General features: G+C 40.7%; 2 protein-coding genes across 3 annotated transcripts; one reads left to right on the forward strand and one right to left on the reverse strand.

Annotated features, from left to right (window-relative positions):
* Positions 1-606: 606 nt before the first annotated feature.
* LOC132867859 (corticoliberin-1-like) lies at positions 607-2,160 on the forward strand. Its single transcript, XM_060900832.1, has 2 exons — positions 607-690; positions 1,565-2,160. Exon 2 carries the CDS (start codon positions 1,578-1,580, stop codon positions 2,082-2,084), a length of 507 nt encoding a protein of 168 aa, XP_060756815.1. The 5' UTR covers positions 607-690; positions 1,565-1,577; the 3' UTR covers positions 2,085-2,160.
* Positions 2,161-2,598: 438 nt separating this feature from the next.
* trim55b (tripartite motif containing 55b) lies at positions 2,599-24,048 on the reverse strand. Of its 2 annotated transcripts, XM_060899769.1 has the most exons (8): positions 23,877-24,048; positions 22,341-22,510; positions 13,801-13,978; positions 10,862-10,957; positions 10,202-10,435; positions 7,218-7,240; positions 5,250-5,374; positions 2,599-5,133 (listed from the first exon to the last, which is right to left on the reverse strand). In XM_060899769.1, exons 1-8 carry the CDS (start codon positions 23,994-23,996, stop codon positions 4,979-4,981), a joined length of 1,101 nt encoding a protein of 366 aa, XP_060755752.1. In that variant the 5' UTR covers positions 23,997-24,048; the 3' UTR covers positions 2,599-4,978. The 2 variants fall into 2 exon arrangements, with proteins under 2 accessions (XP_060755752.1, XP_060755753.1); XM_060899770.1 differs by lacking the exon at positions 10,862-10,957.
* Positions 24,049-24,268: the final 220 nt, after the last annotated feature.

A 24,268-nucleotide genomic window follows, 5' to 3' on the forward strand; every position in this document is an offset into this window, starting at 1 on the left:
ACAGACAAAAGCATCTTCTAAGAGGGTGTCACGTATCTTCCACTGAACCCAATTTATTAGGCTGTCTGACTGAGACTAGAGACAATGAAATCTTTACTTTGTTGAAAGGAATGAATTACTCCAATTACACCCATGTAAAATGTGTTTTATCAACAGTGATGCATAATCTTTTATGTTTGCACAAGAGTTTCCAATGAAGATGTTAGATTCATGGCCCAAAGGTAAAGAAGAATTGTCTTGGATATTTTAATGCACATATATGGACTCGAGCCTTAAAATCTTAAAATCCAGTTCATATTCAGGGGTAAAAACAAAATGCACTCCAGAAATAGAGAGCAGGAAAATCGAGCATGGGAAGGTGTGAAATTCAACAAGACATTCATTCTGACTTGAACTTTTCTATATTACCTCTCGTACGTACACACACACACACACACACACACACCTCGATGACTCATTCAGATTGCAAGCCAACTGCTCTCTTACGTTCATTCAGGTCTACTCGTTCCCCAGCGCGCATGCGCAAAGACTATATAAACCCAAACTCCAGTCCTTGCTCTGAAGAAGTGACCACACTAATCTTGAATATCTTGCCAGAGAACAGCTGGAGGGGGTGAAGAAGAAGAGTAGATCGTGTTTAAAAAGTTTAAAAAGAGAAATCTCCCCGGATATATCATTTGCGCATACAAGGTACGCATTTCTTTTTAACTTCAGCAAGCTCTTTTTTTTTTTAATTAATGCAGTTAGTTTGTTATTCTTGTGTGAAATGTATAAAGATAAGAGGATGACGAGACTTTGGTGCTTTTTTTTTTTGAGTCTATAAAGCCTAAAAGCTGTTTGGGTCTATGAAGGCGCCGAAGATTGTGCGTAAAATTGTTAAGGAGCTGCGTCCTAAACTGTATACTACCGAACTCAGTAGTGTAGTAAAGTACATCACAGGTAAGTATGTCAGATGTACCGTATTATTTTGACATACTACTGAGTAGTATGCAGCTGGAAAGCTCTGAAATTCAGTCGGCTCATAAATATTTCTAGTTCCCAAATTGTCGTCTAAGCGTTTTTATTCATGCCATAATGAATTGAATAACTGTTCCTGGTCGTGAATGTTTACTAGTAATGGTGGCAAATGATTTCAGCTCATCCATCCAGAGGTAGTTGTTGTTGTTTTATTTCTTCTTTTGAAAGTAGACTAAAAAGAGCCTGCGCTCTCGGATGAAAGGGCACTAAAGTGCATTTTCTGATCACTTATTCTGTGTGCCTTTAATATGTAGCTATATTTCACGTTGATATATATATATTAAAAAAAAAAGCCGGACAGTGGGTCAGGAATGACCTTCTAAAGCGTTAAAGGTGCGCACTTTCTAAAAGTGTACGTATGCGTAATGATCCCATCCCAGAGATAAGGTACAAATCCGGACCATCTTTCGAAGACCAAAGCTGTTACCGTATTCGTGAACTTTTTCCCAACTTTTTAAAAAGAAGTAAATCAGAATTCTGTGTCCAACCACAGTGCGCGGTCCATCATCAGCGTGCGCATTCTTGTGATCGTTTTTGCCTCCCGCAGAATCCCGTTGGAGATGAAGCTCCACTTTCTCGTCACTACCGCCGCAGCTCTGCTGGTTGCCTTCCCACCAAGCATGAACGAGTGCCGGGCAGTGGATGGTCCTGACCGGAGAGCCTCCATCTCCTCCGCCAACGCGCTTGAAGAGCAGGAAGACCAGAGGCGCACACGGCCCATTTGGGCACGGCTGGGAGAGGAATACTTCATCCGGTTGGGCAACGGAAATCAGCGCGAGCGTGAATCCGAGCCTGAGACGCGCCCCGAACCGGCGTCAGCGGTCTTCAAACGAGCTCTGCAGCTCAGGCTCACGCAGCACCTTCTCCGCGAAGAGGACGAGGTCGCCGAGGAGGCCCGCGGGTTGCGCGACGCCCCGGCGGAGAGATCGCGCCGCGCCGAGGAGCCGCCCATCTCCCTGGACCTGACCTTCCACCTGCTGCGGGAGGTGCTGGAGATGGCCAAGGCGGAGCAGCTGGCGCAGCAGGCGCACAGCAACCGGAAAATGATGGAGATTTTCGGCAAGTAGCCTAAAACCTAGTGTGCATAGAGGATTTTTTTTTACATTTAGCACAAACCATAACATCCTGTACCACAGTGCTGCTTTTCCATCCTAATGTATTTATATATATTGTATTATTTATTTGTAGAAATAGGAGAATGAACATGGACACTGGTGTCACTTTCCATAATTGCTGTGCAAATGCTAAATCAAAAATTGTAGCATAAAAACGACGGTACGTTACTTTTTTTTTCTTAAAAAAAAAAGGAAATATTTTCAGAGTACTGTACTGAGAAGTTAATTTTATCTGGATGGATATCCAGTTCCATTGTACCTTATAAAATACACTGTAAGTTTGTTAATAAACTAATGAGCAAACAGTAATTTTCTGTTGTGCAAGAGAATGTTCTTATTTTTATATTTTTCAATAAAACATTCAAATACATTTTTTCACTTCTTGTCTAGATTTTTGATGTATGACCATAGCTGTTAATACATGTTAATACGATTGCAAAAATAAAACAAAAAAATAAATACCCAGCTCATTCTTCCTAGTGCTTCAAAGACTCTTGTATATTCATAATACCAAAATATTATTCAATATTCTCTTGGCTGCTCTTGTCCAAGACATTACATCAATAAAACGAGCAAAACAACGTGACTCAGTCCTGAGTGTATGAGTACACACTTAACACGTCAGAAAAATAAGCAGACACACAACCCACATAATTTTACACCTTCATTTGAAAGTAAACCATTAATAAATTGGCCAATAAATCAAAATACTTGCATATAAATGCCATTTTTGACTTTGAGACGTTTTAGAAAATCATGTCCTAAATCATTCCAGCCTTTGCTGTGTGGGTCATTTTAACACCTCAAATCCAAACAGAATCTGTGCACAATGCAGAGGAAAGAATTCTTTGGGGGTGGAAATTGAATTGCTTAAAATGCTGCTTCACAAAGCATTGAATTTCGGTCACAATAAATCACATCTGGATTTCTGTAATGGCATCTTACATCATTTCAGGACATCCTGTTCCTCACAGAAATGCCATGGTAGAGTATAGCACTAAATTTCCTTCCACTTTTGGAGAAAAAAAAACATCCACTGAGTTCTTCACGACTACTAAATAACGGTTGTAATGACTATACGTTCATGTTCGTGCTCCTTAACTTGAGGTCAACACAAATTTAGCTGGTGTGATTCATTATACTTTACGTGGCAACTGGAGACCTTCTGTGAGGACAAACATTGGATTTTCAGTTTGAATGAGTTTTCTTGAATCTATTCCACTCCAGTTGGACAAACCAGGATGAGCATATCTTCACTCAAACATCATATTCATACCTGGATTGACAAAGGTGAGTCATGCTAACAAGGATCAAACCATCGGGACAGGGTTTTCCCAGAGCTCTGGTCCTCATTCCAATCAGCATTAAAGATACCAGAACCACAACTCCTTCATTTAACCCAGTTCATAATGGATAGGTTATGCAACAGAATGGTTATTTCAGCTCATTCATCATACACACGAACTACCACTTCCTTATAGTTAATCCACATCAGCAACAGCTTTTACAAGCTAAATAAAAGCAGGGAGAGATGACTTCCACAAGAACCTGTGGAGTGTGAAGTCTCCGAAAAATGATTAGAATTACATGTGTGGTGATATGATGAGAATAAAAATGGGCTCAACACATCCCTTGTGTTCACAGAGAAATGATGATGGAATAATTAACATGGATTATCTTCTACGTTGAGGCCAAGTGGTTAGAGCGCTTGACTACTAAGTGAATGGTCCCCGGTTTGAGCCTCGTCTTGGATGGTGATCTGGGGCTCGCCTCCTGTCCACCCAGCAGTGAATGGGGACCTGGTGGAAACACTGGGGAAGTTAAAAGGCGGCGAGGAAAGGAACTGGCCACCCTACCTCACCATGCTGTGGCCTAGACAGAGTGTGCTCTCTAACAGGCACTCCCCAACGTACGTACGAAAACGTATACGGGACTGACTTTGACTTTTGATCTTCTACATAGTGACACTGAAAATGAGCCCAAGTGTGTGTTAAGAGGAAATCTTGTCACTTTTAAATAAACAATCTAATGGTACCGACTTGATAAAACCATCACACAAATCCATCTTGGATGAGCTTTCCCAAAACATTACAGTTTATATTTAACTTTTTTTCCCCAGTTCTTAAAAAAAGGGGGAGGGGGATCGGCTATTTGTGAAGCATACCATATTCAGAAGTGTTAACAAGAAAATTCTAGCAGGTGGAGAGAAAATGTTTATTTCAACCCAAGAACCTTAGCATATGTTAATGGATGAGACAAGAAATGTAAAAAAAAATTTTCTCCCAGTTTGAGTGTGAGTCAATAATAAAAGGCTCCTTCATTTTTTTTACAGACCAAATAGACTACCATCCTGCTTTCTTGTTTCTGATTGGTTCACAAGACCAAAGCTTGTGAATTCACTGATCAAGTTCACCAAGATCAAATAAAATCAGTGCTACAGGAATGTATGTCTTTCACATCCTGTGTCCTTTCCCCTTCTGTGAATTGTCTTATGTGTTGGGTGAATTTTATTCACATTTATTTAAAGGTAATTTACTCCTGTATCACCATAGCAACAGGCCAAATGTTATAAATGCTAAGGCTGTAGACGTTATCACTTCTGCATATTTTAAGCTTCATCACTATCCATAGATCATTAGGTTAAAGATGCCTGAACATTTACACATGTAGATGCCAAATCAAGCCTTTGATGGCTGTATCTGTACTAGTGAAGAAGATGGTGGATTTATTATGTTTTAAAAAAAGATAAATGTTAACCCCACCCCTAATCATCAACTTAGCTTTTTTTTTTTACTTTTCATACAAATTGAGCTCTATAAACCGTGGTATATTCTCAGCTTGGAGAGCTATGAGCTGGTGTTTTTGACTGGAGTTGGAAGAGGAAGAGGAGCAGGTTGGCTGCTCAGCAACCCTGTATTTGCTCCTCCTGAAGTAGCCTGTTGTTTGGGGACATCCTTATCTGTTCCCACTATGTCTCCGTCTTCCTCTTCCTCATTCTCATCTGCAGAAAGATTGTGGAAAAAAAACAGCCAGCCACACTTACAATATAAACTTCTAACCCCATCAGCTGATCTAAAGACACCAGACTTAAGCGAAAGCTAAAGAACACATTATTACCTGTAATGAAGTTTATAGCACTTAGAGCTCCACGTTCTTTCTTGAAGTCAATGTAGTAATGGTCCATGTTTTCATAGCCACGTTCTACTTTTTGCAAGTGGGACGTATTTGTGGCCTCGCCCATCCTGGCCAATTCGGAAACAAACCAACCATATTGTATTTTTCAAGTGAAAAGAAGTGAACACAAATTCAAACACAAGATTTTCTGCTAATATGAATGTACAGTTACTTTATATTTGAAAAAAAAAAAAAGTTTGGACACCCTACCAAATCAGTACTTAGTAACAACTCTTTGACAGATATCACAGCTCTCAAATGCCTTTTGTAGTCAACCAGGTGTCTTTTTATTCTTGAGATATTCTTGGGCATGCACGGTACATGCACAGCATATGTAAGCTCTACCTGCATATTTTCACTGATGTTCAATTCAGGGGACTATGAGTGCCATTACAAAAGCCTCAGCTTGCAATTCTTGAAGTAATTCATAGTAGATTTTGTAATATGTTTTGGCTCATCATCCTGTCTTTTTTCAGCTTCAGTTTCTTCACTAATTGTGCCACATTTGCTTCCAGAATCTGCTGATATTTGCTGAAATCCATTCTTTCATCTACCTGTGCAATGTTTCCTGTGCCACACAACCCTAAAGTGTAATATGCCGCTTTTCCACTACCAACGCAGCTGAGCCGTGCCGTGCTGAGTCGGGCTGAGCGGGGCTGTTGGAGTTGCATTTCGACTACAACCGCGCTGAACCGTGCTGGCTGGAAGTGGGTGGACACATTGGGTGGAGTTAGCGAAAGTGGGTGGACGTCAGGTGATGTCGTTTGGCGGCGCAAACAGTGACATCAGTGATCTTTTAAGCGGTAGTCTCACGACCCGGATAGTAAACAATAAACGTGGAGGACATGGAGTCGTTAGTGTTGCTGGTCTTGGTGCTGTGGCTTGTTGTCACCGACAACGCCAACAGATACTGGCAAGAGCGTATAGATGAGGCGAGGCGCATAAGGCTTCATAATTCTCGTAATTCGTAACTCTCCTTCTTCCGGGTTTACGGTATTTACAGATCCCAGCGTGCTCGCGGGGCGTGTGAGGACACTCCTCCTCACCAATCAGCGCGCAGGGGAGTGTCTCCTCACGCCCCCAGCCTCACTCAGCTCGGTTTGGCTCGCTTCAGCCCCACTCCAAAACCGTGCGAGTTTTGGGGGCTAAGCAGGGCTGAAGCGAGCTGAGTCGTGCTGTTTTTGGATAGTCAAAACGCGAGCCGTGTCGGGCTGAAGTGAGCTGAAGCGAGCTGAAGTGAGCTGAAAAAGGGTAGTGGAAAAGGGCCAATAGAGCCACCTCTATGGTTTAATAATTGCCAATGTGTTTTTTTTTTCATCAAAATGCTGCACTTTTTTTTCCCCTCCAAGCATACCTTTAGTGACTGTAGTCAAAGAGTTCCATTATTACTTCATTACAATCCACAGCACTTGTTTCCAAAATACCTTTGGCGTATCTAAATGTTGCTTTGCATACATCAGATGCTCACTTTTGTGCTGAGGATACAGGCCAGGCTTCCTTCTGATGACTCTTCCATGCAGATCATATTTATGCAAATAATGCTGCAGAGCACAACGGTGCACGGCCACTTCTGTGTCAAGTAAGAGTTCCTCCAAATATTTACACATACTGCAGCTGCTAACTGAAATGTTCTTTTTTTTAACTCAATCAGATAGAAAGTAACTTTACATGAACATATACAGAACATGTTTTTTAAAAGCATTTGCTGCAGCAGTTGTGTTTACTTCTACTTTCAAATGAATAAAATGTGTTATTTGGCCAGGGGTGCCCAAACTTTTGCATATGACTGTAAATAATTAAAAAATATAGATACAATTCTATAACAGTAATAGTTGATGATATTGAAAGTGATGTCTAATGTTATGTAAATGTAAAAATGTTTTAATATTTAATGTGAATGGGTTTACTTACTTTTGTAACAAAGGTTTTGTGGTCTGAAAAGCAAATACAGAATAATATAAGTGCTAGTAATCAATTAATGATCAAATCAAAATACTTTATTGTTAGGGCATTTTCACCCCCCCCCAAAAAAAAAAAAAAAATCCAAGGTTGTGCACATCTGGTCTGCGACAAATGTTTCTGAACCCAGGTATGGTCCAGATGTTTGAATTTGAAAACTGACCAAAATAAAAATCAGCATCTCATGTGTAATAGATGAAAATTGGAGTAAGCATCTTTGTAGTCGAGTCAGCCAGGTGAGGATATCAGGTACATTTTGGCCAGGGGAAAGGATTTAGTGAAGATGAATGAATGAACAAATGAATTAACTTGTTTCACAATAGCAGGGAAATACATTACATATAAAGTATTACTCAGTATACTCAGTATTTTATGTAAATAGAAGATGTGTCAACTCAAATGTGTCAACTCAAAAAAAAAAACAATACACAATGCTTCTTTGTATGTAAATAAGCAGCACTGATTAATCAATTTTGACTCAAAGTACAGCATCACTAATGAACTCAATTAAATAAACATTAATAAGGACAAGAAACAAATGCTCCTATTATCTTATGCTTTGCAAGTGACATTAAACTGTGAGTCAAGCTGCTAAAGTAATTTGTCTGCATGAAAGCAAACTTGGGATGAACACGTCCTCTCGAGACCAGACCAAAATTGTTCCTGGGTACATATTTTAATATTCAAATCAATGTGAAAATGCCCTCAATTATCTAGTGATCATTTAGAACATGAAAACTACAATGTAAAATTATCTAAAGCAGGGCTTTTCAAAGTGTGGGGCGCGCCAGAGTTCTTCAGGGGGGGCGCAACGTGAGAGACAAAATGGATCGATTTTTAGTACCTAAAGCTACAGTCACTACGTTTACATGCATATAGAGAGAATCGAATTTCTGCCGTTGCTCGACTGAAATCGAAGTTCAAAATGCCATGTATACACCTTAATTCGGCTGAAATTGAACCGAACTTGATTTCTCGGAATCGAGCTACACGACCTAGTTTATGCGATTTCTGCCGAGCTACTTTGTGCATGTATACCCTATCGAGCTAGTTGTCGAGCTACTTCCGGAAGTGACGAATGACGAGACCACAAGCGGGAAACACAACAGCCTCGGTCGGCATGACAACGAATCATGACAACAGCATGAATCTTTTCTTTTTGTGGCATTGTTTGCACTGTTAAAATTTAGCTCACTTACTGTATCACCAAATACATCTGTACAGCTGTTGCATAGCTGTGAATTGTGTACATAAACAAGTCATTGTATTTGTGTGTGTGTGTATATATATGTCCAACATCTGAAGAATGTCAATAAAAACAAAACAATTGAACTTTTTGTGTGTTTATTCAGACATAAGTTAAATTGTAAGCAAAAAAAAATATTTTTTTTTGTAAGCAAAAAATGGACTTTAGAAAAATATTATTGTGCAAAATAAGTTGTCTTACAAAACAGTGGTCTGCGCCGGACAGTTTGTAGCCATACAGTCTGTTAGAGCAAGCCTAACAGCTTGAACACGGAACTGCCAGTGTTGCCAGATTGGGGGTTTGTGAGGAGACAGTGGCAGTGAGTGAGGAGACAAAGTCTGGGCCAGGCAAAAAAAACAGAGCCTCCAGGATGTTGCGATTTGCAACTTCAGCGCAAATTCAACCAATCCCTGTGAATTCAGGGCGGTGTTGCAATTATATCCAATCACCGCAACTTTCCCGCAAATTTGACCAATCATTGGCGTCGTCTTGAGGTGACGTCGACAAACTACCTTCGGCCTTACTTCCGTGTGTTCAAGAGAAGCAGCATGCGCGCAGTGTTGCCAGATTGGGAGGTTTCAAGTGCATTTTGGCGGGTTTTGAACATATTTTGGACTGGAAAACGTCAGCAGTATCTGGCAACACTGAAAGTGTGTTATGTTTACAGTGAAGGACTGTGTGCACTTTATTTTTTTTTTACTTAATACAAGAAATTAATGGATGCCAACATTTTTGCCAAAATGTTATTTTATTTTCCATTGTTTAGGCAGCTTCAGCATCATACTGTGAGATTCTGTTCAAATTGTTTTTTTTCTTCTATGAAGCCTGAGCCATTTATTTAATTAGTTTATAATTATTGTTTAATTTAGTCTTCAGGAGAGACTGACTGTACACAGTACTAGTATTAATAGTTTTTTTCTTATATGAAAGCTGAGGCATTTATATTATATTTTAAGGTAACTTCATGTTGTGCTGTGAGGTTCTCTGCACTTTAACTTTTGAACCAACAGGTGCATTTGGATAAGTAAAGCCTATTTTTCTGCATTTTTGTAGTCCTGGTAATCTTTTATATTGGTAAAGTTGTTTATAGGACCATTTCTCAGTGTCTTTGTTTTTTTAATCAATAGTTTTTCAGTCATAACTTATCACTCAATTTTAATCACAGAAAGAGAAAATCACAACAATTTCTCGCAACTTTCACTTCCTCCCGCAATGCAATCGCAACAAAAACCTAAAAAACACCGCAACTTTCATCGCAATTTTTTGGAAAACCCCCGCAACATCAGACATTTTAGCCCACAACAATCACAAAAAAGGCCCGTGAAATCCTGGGGGGACTGAAAAAAGAAGGAAGTATGACCACGATTATTTAAAGTTTGGATTTTCATGGACTGGATCTGAAGATGCTCCACTGCCACAGTGTGTTGTCTGCCAAGAGGTGCTAGCTAACAATGCTATGAGATGTTTAAAATGTGTAAAACAAGATGTTTTAAAAAGCACAGATGTTTAAAATGTGAAAAAGAAAAAAATAATGTGTACAACAACCATTTTTTAAAAATACGAATGGAACATTAAGTATAGCAACAACAAAAATTGTAAGGGGGGGGGCGCGGTTGTTTATTTGCTCTCCGAGGGGGGGCTGACTCTCCCACATTTTGAAAACCCCTGATCTAAAGTGTATTTCATTTACCTGTAAGAAAACGGCCATCTCTGGCTCCTCCATCGTTTGGATCCCTGACTCCACAATCTTGGTCACGCTCTCCAGGTGATCTTCATACTGCCTCTTGAGTCCACGGATGTAGTTCAGCTTCTCCTCCTGCTCGGCTGTCACTCTGAGACTCATCTCTCTTTTTCTGTCCTCCAAGATGTTATAGAGATGGTCAAACTTCTCACACACCTGCAACTTTTGCCTCCTGCCATTCTCCTGCAAGACAAACATGAAGTGATTCATCAGATCTAAACCACAGCGCTGTTGAATCCTCAAATTGGTCAGAAGATTAGCCATATACAAAACCTTGTGCTTATGCACTTCGACTCCCTGAGTCATCAAAGGTCTAATCACAAAACACTGACCCCGTCCTCCTTTCCATCAACTTTCTCTTTCATGCCGGACTTGGAGTCAGCCATATGCACGATAAAGAAAAAAAACCCTCTCTTCGGTTAGCTTGTAAGTCATAAAGCCTCCAAGGATACAGCAATGAGAGGCTGGAAGAACTCCAGCATCCTATCTGCCCATCTCATTAGCTCCAATGTGAGTATGTCAGAGGGACTGTTTTCATTTTCCCCATCAATAACCCAGCAAAACCCAATAGTTTTGTCAGGGCACTGGAACACACATGGTGCAGCTCACCTCTATGGCCCGGCAGGTCTCCTCCAACTGACTAATGATGCCTTGGATCCTGTCGTTGTTGCCCACCATCATTGCTATGCTGTCTGTCAGCTCTGTCTGAAAATTATGGCACACATAAGGGAAGTCATGGCCTAATGGTTAGAGAAACAGCTTTGGGACCAAAAGGTTGCTGGTTTGATTCCCCAGACTAGCAGGATTGACTTAAGTGCCCTTGAGCAAGGCACCTAACCCCCAACTGCTCTGGTAAGAGTGGTGGTGTACCTTGTGTCTGATTAGCCAAAGAAAAACTAATGATGTGATCATCAGTTTGGGCATTGAACCTGACTGATGGCACACATGAGCAATCACATGCATTTATATATGGAACATATACACAGCGTCTGTATGGAAAATTCATAATTATGACTACAATAGTTACCTCTGCTAACTTTGCTGGAGGAGGTTATGTTTTCGCGTCTGTTTGTTTCTTTGTTTTTTTCCCAATGTAACTCAAAAAGTAGTGTACAGATTTTGATGTAGTTTGGATGAAAGGTGAACCATGGGCCAATGAAAAATTGATTAGATTTTGATGCAAATCCAGATATGTATGCAGATTCAGGATTTTTTTTTTTTTTGTCTGTTCCCAACATAACTCAAAAAGTAGTGATTGGATTTGGATGAAATTTGGTGTACAGCTTTAGTATTATCCTAATTTCAAGTGATTTGATTTTGATGTTGATAATATGTAGCTTGGTGGAGGTATGCATTCCACCAAGTGCCCCTCTAGCCATCCATAGTTTATTTTTCCACCTTTATTTTTTGACAATCATGATATTAATTCATATACAACAGTGCAGCAATAGTATACATGTTACATTACTTTGTCAGGAGATCAAATTTCTCTGATTTTTGCCAAGCCTTCTTGGTAACATGAGAAGCTGATTATTATTATTATTATTATTATTATTATTATTATTATTATTATTATTATTATTAGGGCCCGAGCCCTATGGGCGAAGGCCCTATTGTTCTTGTAAGAGTTCACTATTCTTCTTCTTCTTCTTCTTTATTTTTCTCCGCTGTTGGGCCATTTTCGGGGCGCTTGCCATGGGCGAAAACGCACGAAATTTGGCACCAGTTCCGAGAATTGCCACCGCTACTCAGAACCAGAAGCCCAAACTTGGCCGGGGCTCAGGGCCTCTATAGCGCCCCCTAAGTCGTTGTGATTTTGGCCTCCCGCATTAAGGTGCCTGGGTGCCATGTAGTTTGTAGTAGTGGCATGCCATTTGGTACGCATATGTATCTCGCTAAGCCGGACAAAAATGTAATGCCAATGCATTAGCCACGCCCAACAGGAAGTGAGGTAATTTCACTTTTGTGCGAAATGCATGGCCACGAAGACGGCGCAACTCCTCCTAGACCGTTCATAGGAATGTCACCAAAATTGATACACATCATCTACAGACATGGCTGACAAAAGTTTCTAAATACATTTCACGTAGGATAAACCGTTCAGAAGTTATACGTCAGTCAATTTTCGATGCAAAATTTTACATGCTTAAAAATTCATAACAAATCTTCTGATTGCTCAAAACTGCTCATTCTTCACACGCAAATCACTCATTGGGCTTCTGACATGTTACCCAATTTCTGTGATATTTGGCCACTGGGGGCGCTATTTTTGGGCAAAAATTCCAATCTTTCCTCAAATTTGGTCAAACTTCACGGCCACCCTCTTACTACCTCCCATGTCATGTATACCACATTTTGGAAATTTTCGTCCATGGGGGGCGCTGTTTTTGGCCGACGCAATTGCTCCAAAACGGGTTTTTGGTAAATAATTCCATAATGCTTTTCCTTCACACCACTACCTTGTGAAAGTACGTTGCTGTTGTAGTCACTTATTTTTCCAACTCATAATCGCTCATGTACAGCATAGCGCCACCTACTGACATGGGAAAAACCAAAAAATTTATTCTTCAAAAATCTATATCTCATCTTCTATTGACTCAATTGTCATCCAACTTCATACGCAAACTCTTCATAGCTCACCTGACATATACGCCAAATTTTGTGCACTTTCGCCACTGGGGGCGCTATTTTTGGGCAAAAAATCCAATCTCTCCTCAAATTTGGTCAAGCTTCACGGCCACCCTCTTACTACCTCCCATGTCATGTATACCACATTTTGGGAATTTTCGTCCATGGGGGGCGCTGTTTTTGGCCGACGCAATTGCTCCAAAACGGGTTTTTGGTAAATAATTCCATAATGCTTTTCCTTCACACCACTACCTTGTGGTAGTACGTTGCTGTTGTAGACACTTATTTTTCCAACTCATAATCGCTCATGTACAGCATAGCGCCACCTACTGACATGGGAAAAACCACAAAATTTATTCTTCAAAAATCTATATCTCATCTTCTATTTACTCAATTGTCATCAAACTTCATACGCAGACTCTTCATAGCTCACCTGACATCTACGCCAGATTTTGTGCACTTTCGCCCCTGGGTGTGCTTGTTATGGCACAAATGATATTGCAGCTTCTGATTTGTCAAACTTGGCAAGCAAACTCTTTACAAGACCCTTATTGGGGCGCTTGCCATGGTCGACAACGCACGAAATTTGGCTCCTTTTTCTTAGACTGCCACCGCTACTGAGAACCAGAAGCCCAGATCCAGGCGGGCCTCAGGGCCTCTATAGCGCCCCCCGAGCACCGTACAGTGCGAGACCCTATTGTTGCCATGTGTCCAATTCTGTGCTTTGTCACCATTGTGGGAGTAATGTCTCTTGCCGAAGAAGCTGTGGAAGGTCTTTCGCGGGGACGCATGCCCCCGCCCCCCTTGGCCGCTGGCGCGAGGGCCCGTCGAGGCCACTTGCGGCTTTAATTATTATTATTATTTGTCTTAAGAACTTCAAGAAAGAGAACAAAAATAGCGTCTATTGCAAAATCTTATACCTTCTGAACTTGATATACACTTTTGAGAGGTGCCACTTCACAGTCCTTGTGAGAGCCAAACACCTTGCACATGGAGCAGGTAGGGATGCTGCAGGTCAAGCAGTAGATGTTGATCTTCTCATCCTCATGCACCTCACACATGGGCTGGTTATCTGTCCCCTCTGGAGCAGGTTTGCTGCTGTGGAATAGCACTGAGGTATTTAGTGATCCTGTATGTCAAAAGGTGAACTGCTTCATAAAAAATGCAGAGTTTACACGCCTTAGTGTGGAATCATCTAACGGAGAATTCCCTCAGCATCAAACAGGAACAGGAGCATTAATCACAGCATAATGAAAGGAATAATTGAGTGAGGAGTATGTAACCCATACTCCTCACTCAATTACGTGATGCCAGGAAGCTCGTCGGTCTTAGCCACAGAAGGCAGCTCTTTAGACCTTTAGCCTTCTGACTCATTGTGAGGAAAGAAATATTGATATTCTTTCTTAAAAAGAGGAGGTTCTCTCGAGATTATGGATATCTTTAAAGAAATAAATATATAATATAATGCTAGAATGAAAGGCTGGTCATAAGGAGATAGGAATATAACAGTAAAAATTTAAGTAGCTCAACGTATATAATGCTTTCTTCAGAGAACAAAATGTCCTAGCAAAAGCTCTAAGTAAGATTGTTAAGACTAAAATGTAAAATGGCAAATACAGGAAAGTAAGCACAGTAAGTCTTCCATCCATTATGTGTAGCCGCTTATCCTGTGCAGTGTCGCAGGCAAGCTGGAGCCTATCCTAGCTGACTACGGGCGAAAGGCGGGGTACACCCTGGACAAGTCGCCAGATCATCACAGGGCTGACACATGGAGGCAAACAACCATTCACACTCACATTCACACCTACGGTCAATTTAGAGTCACCAATTAACCTAACCTGCATGTCTTTGGACTGCGGGGGAAACCGGAGCACCCGGAGGAAACCCACGCGGACACGGGGAGAACATGCAAACTCCACACAGAAAGGCCCCCATCAGCCACTGGGCTCAAACCCAGAACCTTCTTGCTGTGAGGAGACAGTGCTAACCACTGTAAGTCTTTTGTGCCCTAAAACAACTTCACCATTACAGCGTATTTGCTTAATTAGCAAAGAATCCATACCAAGCAGATGTGGATAAAATGCTAGCAAGTTGATTACATACAGTATCAAGGCTTTAAGTTTTTTATTCACAGTTGCCTGGTGGATAAAACCACCTGGTGCGCAGGCGCCAAAATGGCAGCCATATGTATTTTAGCTCTCTACATTTTTAGTGCTATTTTATCTAATAATTCTTTATATTACAGCCCAAGCAACAGAAAAGGTCAAAACAGCTTTACTGAGTTGGTTACTGTAGATTTTAATACGTTCCTGGAAGTCCCCATCATCAGGTGCAGATGTTTATTTTGAAGACAGTTCATTACCACTGTTCAGCTACGCCGCGAGCTGGTCACTTGGACGAAACATGGATATAGCTGCTTATCGCCACCTGACTTTGAGCCACTAATCGACATTACTGTATATATGGATATTTCTATAAATCCTGGACCTGGACCAGACACCTCCAGCGACGAAAAGAGTTACACGCAGACATCGAGTGAAATACCGCCATCTTGTTTAAGAACCAACAAGAAATACCATTATACTAGGAGTGAACTATTCAACCTTCGGCCCTACTACAAGTCTACTGCTAGATCCTATATCTTCGAAGACTTGAAATGCTCCGGTCTCTTTCGATACCGAGGAAAATGTGGGGGAGTTCACAAAGTGGGTCAAGCTATTTCAACAGTGGTATCGCAGAACCTAGTTCACAAGAAATCTTCGGTGCAATGCGGAACAAACAGTAACAATCTCATAGTTATCAAGCCTACCCGTATTATCCATCCAACCACAGGTCACACTACAGACAAGTTTGCCATCCCAAAGTGTATGTTTTTGAACATTTGCAGCCTTTCTAAAACTCGAAAGCGCATACGAGCAAACGTTGCGTTAGAGGTCGACCTGCTTGCAACTGATATTGACATCTGTGTTGTTTCTGAAACTCACTTAAAAAAGAACATACTGGATTCGGTGGTTGCAATTTCAAATTATGCCATCTACAGGAGAGATTGAAATTGGTTTGACAACGACAGGAGAGAAAAGGGTGGTGTGGCTATATATGCGAGGAATAATATCAACGTGAAACGTGTGCTAAGATCTGAGCTGTATGAGACTGTTAATCTGGAAACAGAACTGCCTTTGGGACACCGCATGTTAGTTTGCGGAATTTACAATTCTCCTAAGCCGAGGTATCCAGAGGACGATCTCATAGATTACATCATTGACAGTATGGATAACTTCCTCGAACAGCACCCGAGCGGGCTTGTTGCGTGTGGTGGTGATTTGAATCGGCTTGATCTGGAAAAAGTATCGACTCTATCTGGACTTGAAATCTTGGTTAATTTTCCTATGCGAGGTGATTCAATCTTAGACAATTGTCTTACAAATAATGCATCTCTTTTTTCTAAGTGCTATCCCATTGTGGCTCAAATGAAAACTGACCACAAGGGCGTCATTCTACTTGCGGGCGTCAGATTAAAACCCTTGAGACTAAAACGTATAATACGTGATTACAGGGAGCACAGAAAAATTACATTCCATCCAAAGCTCAACGAGTATGACTGGAGTTCTATCACCAATAACACGAACTTGGAAGAGGCGGCTGAATCTGTCCACTCGATAATAAACAATAAATAATAAATAATGTTTTCCAACCAAGACTGTGAAGATGTCTTCAAGAGACCCTCCTTGGATGAGCCCGCTGCTAAAATCAATTCTTAAGCAGAAAGCAAGATCACAGAGGACAAGCGGGAGAAATCTAAACGAGCTGCCTGAGAAAATCGGAAAGATCATCGTAGAGAATCAGCAAGCTCTTGCTTCAGGGAAGCTTGGATCGCGTGCATGGTGGAGAAAAGTTGACCAGCTTTCTCTTAGGAATGGTAAAGGTAGATTTATTTTAGATCAAGAGTTTGTAAATGGATTGAATGACTTTTTTGGAGTTCTGTGCTGTGATCGAGACTACATCAGACCAACTCAAGTAGAGATCGCAGACAGTGAGCCAGCCCCTCAATTGACCACTCGTCAAGTATTTCATGCCTTGTCACGTATCAAACGCACGGCTACAGGACCGGATGGGATTCCTTTTTGGGTCTGGCGTGATCACGCGGCAATATTTACACCTGTTATTGAGTCAATCTGGAATCGATCGTTAAAACAACAGTACTGGCCTAGCCGCTGGAAGGAGGCTAATATTAGTCCCCTCCCCAAAGTGGACATTCCTGAAATACACGAGGACTTTAGAGGAATAAATGTCACCCCGGTGATTGCTAGAACTTTTGAAAGAACTGTTTATGGTAGTTTTAGTAAAGATTGCATGGAAGCAAGTTTAAATAACTCAGAATTTGCATATCAATCCGGTGGGAGTTGTGTTAACGCGCTGCTAAAAATGCAACATCTGTTTCTTGAGTCTTTGGACAAAAGAGAAACTGCGGCTGTGCGAATGTTCACAATGGATTTTTCCAAAGCGTTTGATAATGTGAAGCATAATCTTTTAGTTGAAAAGCTCAAGCATGTTCCACTAAGTCCGTATATAATTAATTGGTATATTAGCTTTTTATGGCGGCACGGTGGTGTAGTGGTTAGCGCTGTCGCCTCACAGCAAGAAGGTCCTGGGTCCGGGGCCGGCGAGGGCCTTTCTGTGTGGAGTTTGCATGTTCTCCCCGTGTCTGCGTGGGTTTCCTCCGGGTGCTCCGGTTTCCCCCACAGTCCAAAGACATGCAGGTTAGGTTAATTGGTGACTCTAAATTGACCGTAGGTGTGAATGTGAGTGTGAATGGTTGTCTGTGTCTATGTGTTAGCCCTGTGATGACCTGGCGACTTGTCCAGGGTGTACCCCGCCTTTCGCCCATAGTCAGCTGGGATAGGCTCCAGCTTGCCTGCGACCCTGTAGAAGGATAAAGCGGCTAGAGATAATGAGATGAGATGAGATGAGAAGGCAACGTGTCGTTCACAATAATATCATATGTGAATGGAAGTTAGTAAATAAGGGCACAACGCAGGGCAGCGTCAGTGGCCCATACCTTTTCAACTAATTTCTTAATGATTTAAAATTCAATGAGCACGCTGAAGTATCATTAACTAAATATGCCGATGATTAAACTATTTTAGTTATGGTATTGAAAGACTCCGTGGATAAGTCTGTTGTAGCTTTGGAACAGTTTATGGACTGGACAAGGAAAAATGACATGGTTTGCAATTATAGTAAATGCAAGGAGCTTGTACTGCGCAAGTGAGGCAATGATGATGTACTTCCTGTGATCAGTAATATTAAACAAAATGATAGTCTAAAAATCCTAGGATTAACTTTGCAAAGTAACTGTAAATTCAGTCAACATATTAAGAGTAAGCTGCATGAAGCGAACAAAGGATTGTATATAATCAGAAGCTTGCGCAGTGATGGATACAATCAGATTGAAATCGATCATCTTTTCAAAGCTATTATTATGCCCAAGATTATTTATGGATTACCCATTTATGGGGCCAGTCAATCTGACTTAAACATCGTTCAACGATTTTTAGAACATTGTCATAAAAGACGATATACATCGAACAAGTTAGATATCTCGGCTCTATTAGAAAAATGTGACAGGCGGATATTTGAGAAAATATGCAATTGTAATCATACGCTCTATAAATTAGTACAAAGATATAAAAAGACCGAAATAAATCTTAGAAATAAATCTTGCTATAAAAATAAAATAAATACGGAGCGTTTTAAGAGCAGTTTTTTAATGGAGTTAATTATAGATATAACTTGAGTGTAGAAATTAATATAATTTTTAAGTATCATCCATAATTACATAGTTTCCATTATTCATAATGTAAATTTACACTTTTTATATATATTATATCTCATCTCATTATCTCTAGCTGCTTTATCCTGTTCTACAGGGTCGCAGGCAAGCTGGAGCCTATCCCAGCTGACTACGGGCGAAAGGCGGGGTACACCCTGGACAAGTCGCCAGGTCATCACAGGGCTGACACATAGACACAGACAACCATTCACACTCACATTCACACCTACGGTCAATTTAGAGTCACCAGTTAACCTAACCTGCATGTCTTTGGACTGTGGGGGAAACCGGAGCACCCGGAGGAAACCCACGCAGACATGGGGAGAACATGCAAACTCCACACAGAAAGGCCCTCGCCGGCCACGGGGCTCGACCCCGGACCTTCCTGCTGTGAGGCGACAGCGCTAACCACTACACCACCGTACCTATATATTTTTATATATTTTTAAACTTTGTAACACCAGATATGTATTCTATCTTGTGAATAAAGACATAAAAAAAATGGGTCAACACTAGATGATGGAGGCTTTATGATTTGGGGTTGCCCGTGTGCCTGTCTGGGATTCTCGTTAGTGTGATAGCTAAACAAAGAGTGGTTGAGCGTTTGTAGGATTTATACAGAACTAAATGATCATTGAAATTGAAAATTTTTCATTTGATGTTTTTGTTTAAACACAACACCAACTTGATCATAGAGAAAAGTATGCGGACCCCTGAGCATCACATTCATATGTGGCTCTTTTCCAAACTGTTGACAGAAATTTTGAAGCACAAAATTGGGTCGAAAGTCTTTACATCCTGTAGCTTTACAGTTTCCCTTCACAGGAACTAAAAAGCACAAACCTGTTCCAGCTGCATTAAGACAGTTTTTGCCAGGGTTGGGGTGGAAGAACATGAGCTCAGGTGTCCACATACTTTACGCTACATACAGTGGTGCTTGAAAGTTTGTGAACCCTTTAGAATTTTCTATAATTCTGCATAAATATGACCTAAAACATCATCAGATTTTCACACAAGTCCTAAAAGTAGATAAAGAGAACCTAGTTAAACACATGAGACAAAAATATTATACTTGGTCATTTATTTATTGAGGAAAATGATCCAATATTACATATCTGTGAGTGGCAAAAGTATGTGAACCTCTAGGATTAGCAGTTCATTTGAAGGTGAAATTAGAGTTAGGTGTTTGCCATCCCATTGATTGAAATCAGGTGTGAGTGGGCACCCTGTTTTATTTAAAGAACAGGGATCTATCAAAGTCCGATCTTCACAACACGTTTGTGGAAGTGTATCATGGCACGAACAAAGGAGATTTCTGAGGACCTCAGAAAAAGCATTGTTGATGCTCATCAGGCTGGAAAAGGTTACAAAACCATCTCCAAAGAGTTTGGACTCCACCAATCCACAGTCAGACAGATTGTGTACAAAAGGAGGAAATTCAAGACCATTGTTACCCTCCCCAGGAGTGGTCGACCAATAAAGATCACTCCAAGAGCAAGGCGTGTAATAGTTAGCGAGGTCACAAAGGACCCCAGGGTAACTTCTAAGCAACTGAAGGCCTCTCTCTCACACATTGTCTAATGTTAATGTTCATGAGTCCACCATCAGGAGAACACTGAACAACAATGGTGTGCATGGCAGGGTTGCAAGGAGAAAGCCACTGCTCTCCAAAAAGAACATTGCTGCTAGTCTGCAGTTTGCTAAAGATCACGTGGACAAGCCAGAAGGCTACTGGAAAAATATTTTGTGGATGGATGAGACCAAAATAGAACTTTAGAATAGAATCAAAATAGAAATTTTTGGCTTAAATGAGAAGCGTTGTGTTTGGAGAAAGGAAAACAATGCATTCCAGCAGAAGAACCTTATCCCATCTGTGAAACATGGTGGTGGTAGTATCATGGTTTGGGCCTGTTTTGCTGCATCTGGACCAGGACGGCTTGCCATCATTGATGGAACGATGAATTCTGAATTATACCAGTGAATTCTAAAGGAAAATGTCAGGACAGCTGTCCATGAACTGAATCTCAAGAGAATGTGGGTCATGCAGCAAGACAACGACCCTAAGCACACAAGCCGTTCTACCAAAGAATGGTTAAAGAAGAAGAAAGTTAATGTTTTGGAATGGCCAAGTCAAAGTCCTGCCCTTAATCCAATGGAAATGTTGTGGAAGGACCTGAAGTGAGCAGTTCATGTGAGGAAACTCACCAGCATCCCAGAGTTGAAGCTGTTCTGTACGGAGGAATGGGCTAAAATTCCTCCAAGCCAGTGTGCAGGACTGATCAACAGTTACCGGAAACATTAGGTTGCAGTTATTGCTGCACAAGGGGGTCACACCAGATACTGAAAGCAAAGCTTCACATACTTTTGCCACTCACGGAGATGTAATATTGGATCATTTTCCTTAATAAATAAATGACCAAGTATAATATTTTTGTCTCATTTGTTTAACTGGGTTCTCTTTATCTACTTTTAGAACTTGTGTGAAAATCTGATGATGTTTTAGGTCATATTTATGCAGCAATATAGAAAATTCTAAAGGGTTCACAAACGTTCAAGCATCACTGTATGTAGTGTATTTTTCAGTGGTGCAAAATACCTCAGTGCTGTAGCATGCTCTACTCTTTTATGAATTTCACCACCTACTGCACACGAACCAGTGACACAGTCTAGGCATATTAACTACAGCACGAAAAACTTATATAACTCTAATGCTAGCACAACATACCATCATATAATTAACATGCCAACCAGACATGTATTGATGTGTAACATGGGAACAGTACAGCTCATCATCAAAAAGCCTTTTACTTATGTGAGGGCTTGATGATGGAGGCTTGTACTTGTATAAAAAAAGGTTGTAATAATGCTTCGTCACAAGGGCATGGATTCAAGCACTCGCTTATTTTCTAGAAACCATATTAATGTGCAGAATTAACTCATCAAACTTTTGAGTTTCATGAGTTGTTTTTTCATCTAGCTACCGTATTTAGGGATACATGTAAGCACACTGGAGCTGACATTAATCCAAGGGACTAGTTAATGAATTTCTGACTAGTTGACCCCTGCCAAGGACAATAGGAGAAAGAATATATGCCATTGTTTGGCTAAATTCCTCCTATCACCTTTTCCACTGTCTCAGAAAAAGAAATGTAAGTTTATTCGTCAGTCACAGAGCTCATGGGGCACCGGGAGCACAGGCTCCATAACAACTTCTTCACAGCACAATGTCTCAACATGCAAAAATCTTCTCTGTTCAAACCAGGAAGGGGTTTGACTCATGGATAAAGAGAAAAAGGTTAAGTGTGGAAAAGAGTGACAGCAGGCTAAAAAGCACACCCCAGGGGATTTCTGTTCTTAAAAGCAAAGTGTTTAAAGTGAGAGCAGGAAATATATTCTTTTAAACATTGCATTAAAAGTGACAGACAAATCTGAATAATAATTGACAGCAGTAAATATTAATGTCTAGTCTCTCGTCAGGATAATTAACAAAAAAATCCATTTAGTCAGAGTCAGAGGACTCAGAAAAAATATTCAAAGCATAATTTATTTCCAATGTATAAATACAGAGGCATTGAAATGCTACTTGTTCATGTTGATCATAATGTATGTACGTAATTTTATCATGCTCACCTGGTGGACTCCTGTTTGTACATATCAATGATGTTTTCCACCAGTAGATTCCTCTGCAGTCCGTAAACCCCATGGCGGTCCAGAACAACCTCGTGCCTGCAGGATGGGCATCTGAAACGGCCGCCTGAAGTCAGTGATCCACCTCTGCTAGGAAGGTATGGATTTGATGCCTATTTACATGGTGAGGAGTTGTGTCAGTAAATAAGTATTACACAATTTCATATTCTTCATGTTGTCACAAACACATTCTTGTGTACTGGAACAGGAGTTATTTACTTTCTCTCTACTCACAGCACATCTGACACAGCTGCAAGGATTTAATAATAATAATAATAAGAAGTTGGATCAGGGGGCGGCACGGTGGTGTAGTGGTTAGCGCTGTCGCCTCACAGCAAGAAGGTCCTGGGTTTGAGCCCCATGGCCGGCGAGGGCCTTTCTGTGTGGAGTTTGCATGTTCTCCCCGTGTCTGCGTGGGTTTCCTCCGGGTGCTCCGGTTTCCCCCAAAGACATGCAGGTTAGGTTAACTGGTGACTCTAAATTGAGCGTAGGTGTGAATGTGAGTGTGAATGGTTGTCTGTGTCTATGTGTCAGCCCTGTGATGACCTGGCGACTTGTCCAGGGTGTACCCTGCCTTTCGCCCGTAGTCAGCTGGGATAGGCTCCAGCTTGCCTGCGACCCTGTAGAAGGATAAAGCGGCTACAGATAATGAGATGAGAATGAGTTGGATCAGGATAATATTTTCATTATTGGCCTCTTTGGTCTGTGATTACAGAAATAAATAAAATATGAAAAATAAGTTGGTTTCTTTCAGATTCCAGTTCAGTTCCTCAGCGTTTAAGAGCAAAAATCAACAAACATCACACACCAAGAGTGACACTGGATCTGATGTGACTCATCGGACTGACGCTCAGTTTTATACTTTTTGTGTTTTAATCAGTTTTATATTGAATAATTTGGGTCCAAAAGCTGTTAATTTGATACAAATGTATTACTACTTTCCCCCCAGGATTATTAAGATCATATTTGCTATTCAAAACAGTCTCTTATTTTTGCAATACTGTTTTAGGAAAGTTGTTGGATAGCCCAAAAGTTTTTGTCTGCGGCCTGTATGTACCCTGTGATCTGCTAGAGAATAGAGGTTTTATTAAGTAATCAAAGAATGGCTGCACTGAATATTTTATTTTAGTTTATTGAACATTCAGTCTAAGATCTATGTTAAAAGTCAGTGACCTTCTCAAATATGGAACAGATTAAATTAAACCAAAAGTCAAGGGTAAATAGTGAATACAATAAAACTTATTTATAGAAGCATTATAAGTTGTAAGCTGTATGAGTAATAATTAATATGGCAGGTTTATTAAGAATTATTTAATTCAAAACAAGATTATACAATGAATACATTCAATGATAAAACATGATAAAACCTGAGACTATTTTATCAGGCCAGTTTCCTGAGAAAAATAAGAGTTAACTGAGACAGCCAGACAGTTTGATAGACAGATACCTTAGATAGACAGATAGATAGACAGATAATACCTGAAATATGTCATTTGCACATTTCCGGCAGAGGTTGTGCTGACATGGTAGAATCACTACAGGCTTTGTAAAGATTTCCAGGCAAATTGGACAAATCAGCTGCTTCTCCAAAATGTCCATGGTTTAAAAAAAGAAAGAAAAGATCTTCTCAGCACAGTGACTTTATGGTTAATCACACAGTGTATGGAGTATGGTGGCGTGGTTTCCTCACTGTGTGCTTCTGACCCCCCACACACTGTCACCCTGAGCCGTTTTTAGAAACCATCACGTCAGTTGCCATGTTTACTTTACCATATATGCAGGCCAGGAGAAGTTGGACTGTTGAGCAAAGCCATTGGAATTAGAAAGACAGGACATAGAGGTGATGCAAAATGTCGCAATGCACAGCCAAA

This window comes from Neoarius graeffei, chromosome 19 (assembly GCF_027579695.1).
Source record: "Neoarius graeffei isolate fNeoGra1 chromosome 19, fNeoGra1.pri, whole genome shotgun sequence".
NCBI classification, from domain to species: domain Eukaryota; kingdom Metazoa; phylum Chordata; class Actinopteri; order Siluriformes; family Ariidae; genus Neoarius; species Neoarius graeffei.

Bases quoted from the DNA above. Each gene is read 5' to 3' on its own strand.
- trim55b (XM_060899769.1), bottom strand. From the start codon at position 23,996: ATGGACATTTTGGAGAAGCAGCTGATTTGTCCAATTTGCCTGGAAATC. The intron at 10,436-10,861 runs GTGAGCTGCACC...TTTGTCTTGCAG, and splicing joins AGACCTGCCGGGCCATAGAG to GAGAATGGCAGGAGGCAAAA. The intron at 5,375-7,217 runs GTAAGTAAACCC...CGAATTGGCCAG, and splicing joins ACAAAACCTTTGTTACAAAA to GATGGGCGAGGCCACAAATA.
- LOC132867859 (XM_060900832.1), top strand. From the start codon at position 1,578: ATGAAGCTCCACTTTCTCGTCACTACCGCCGCAGCTCTGCTGGTTGCC.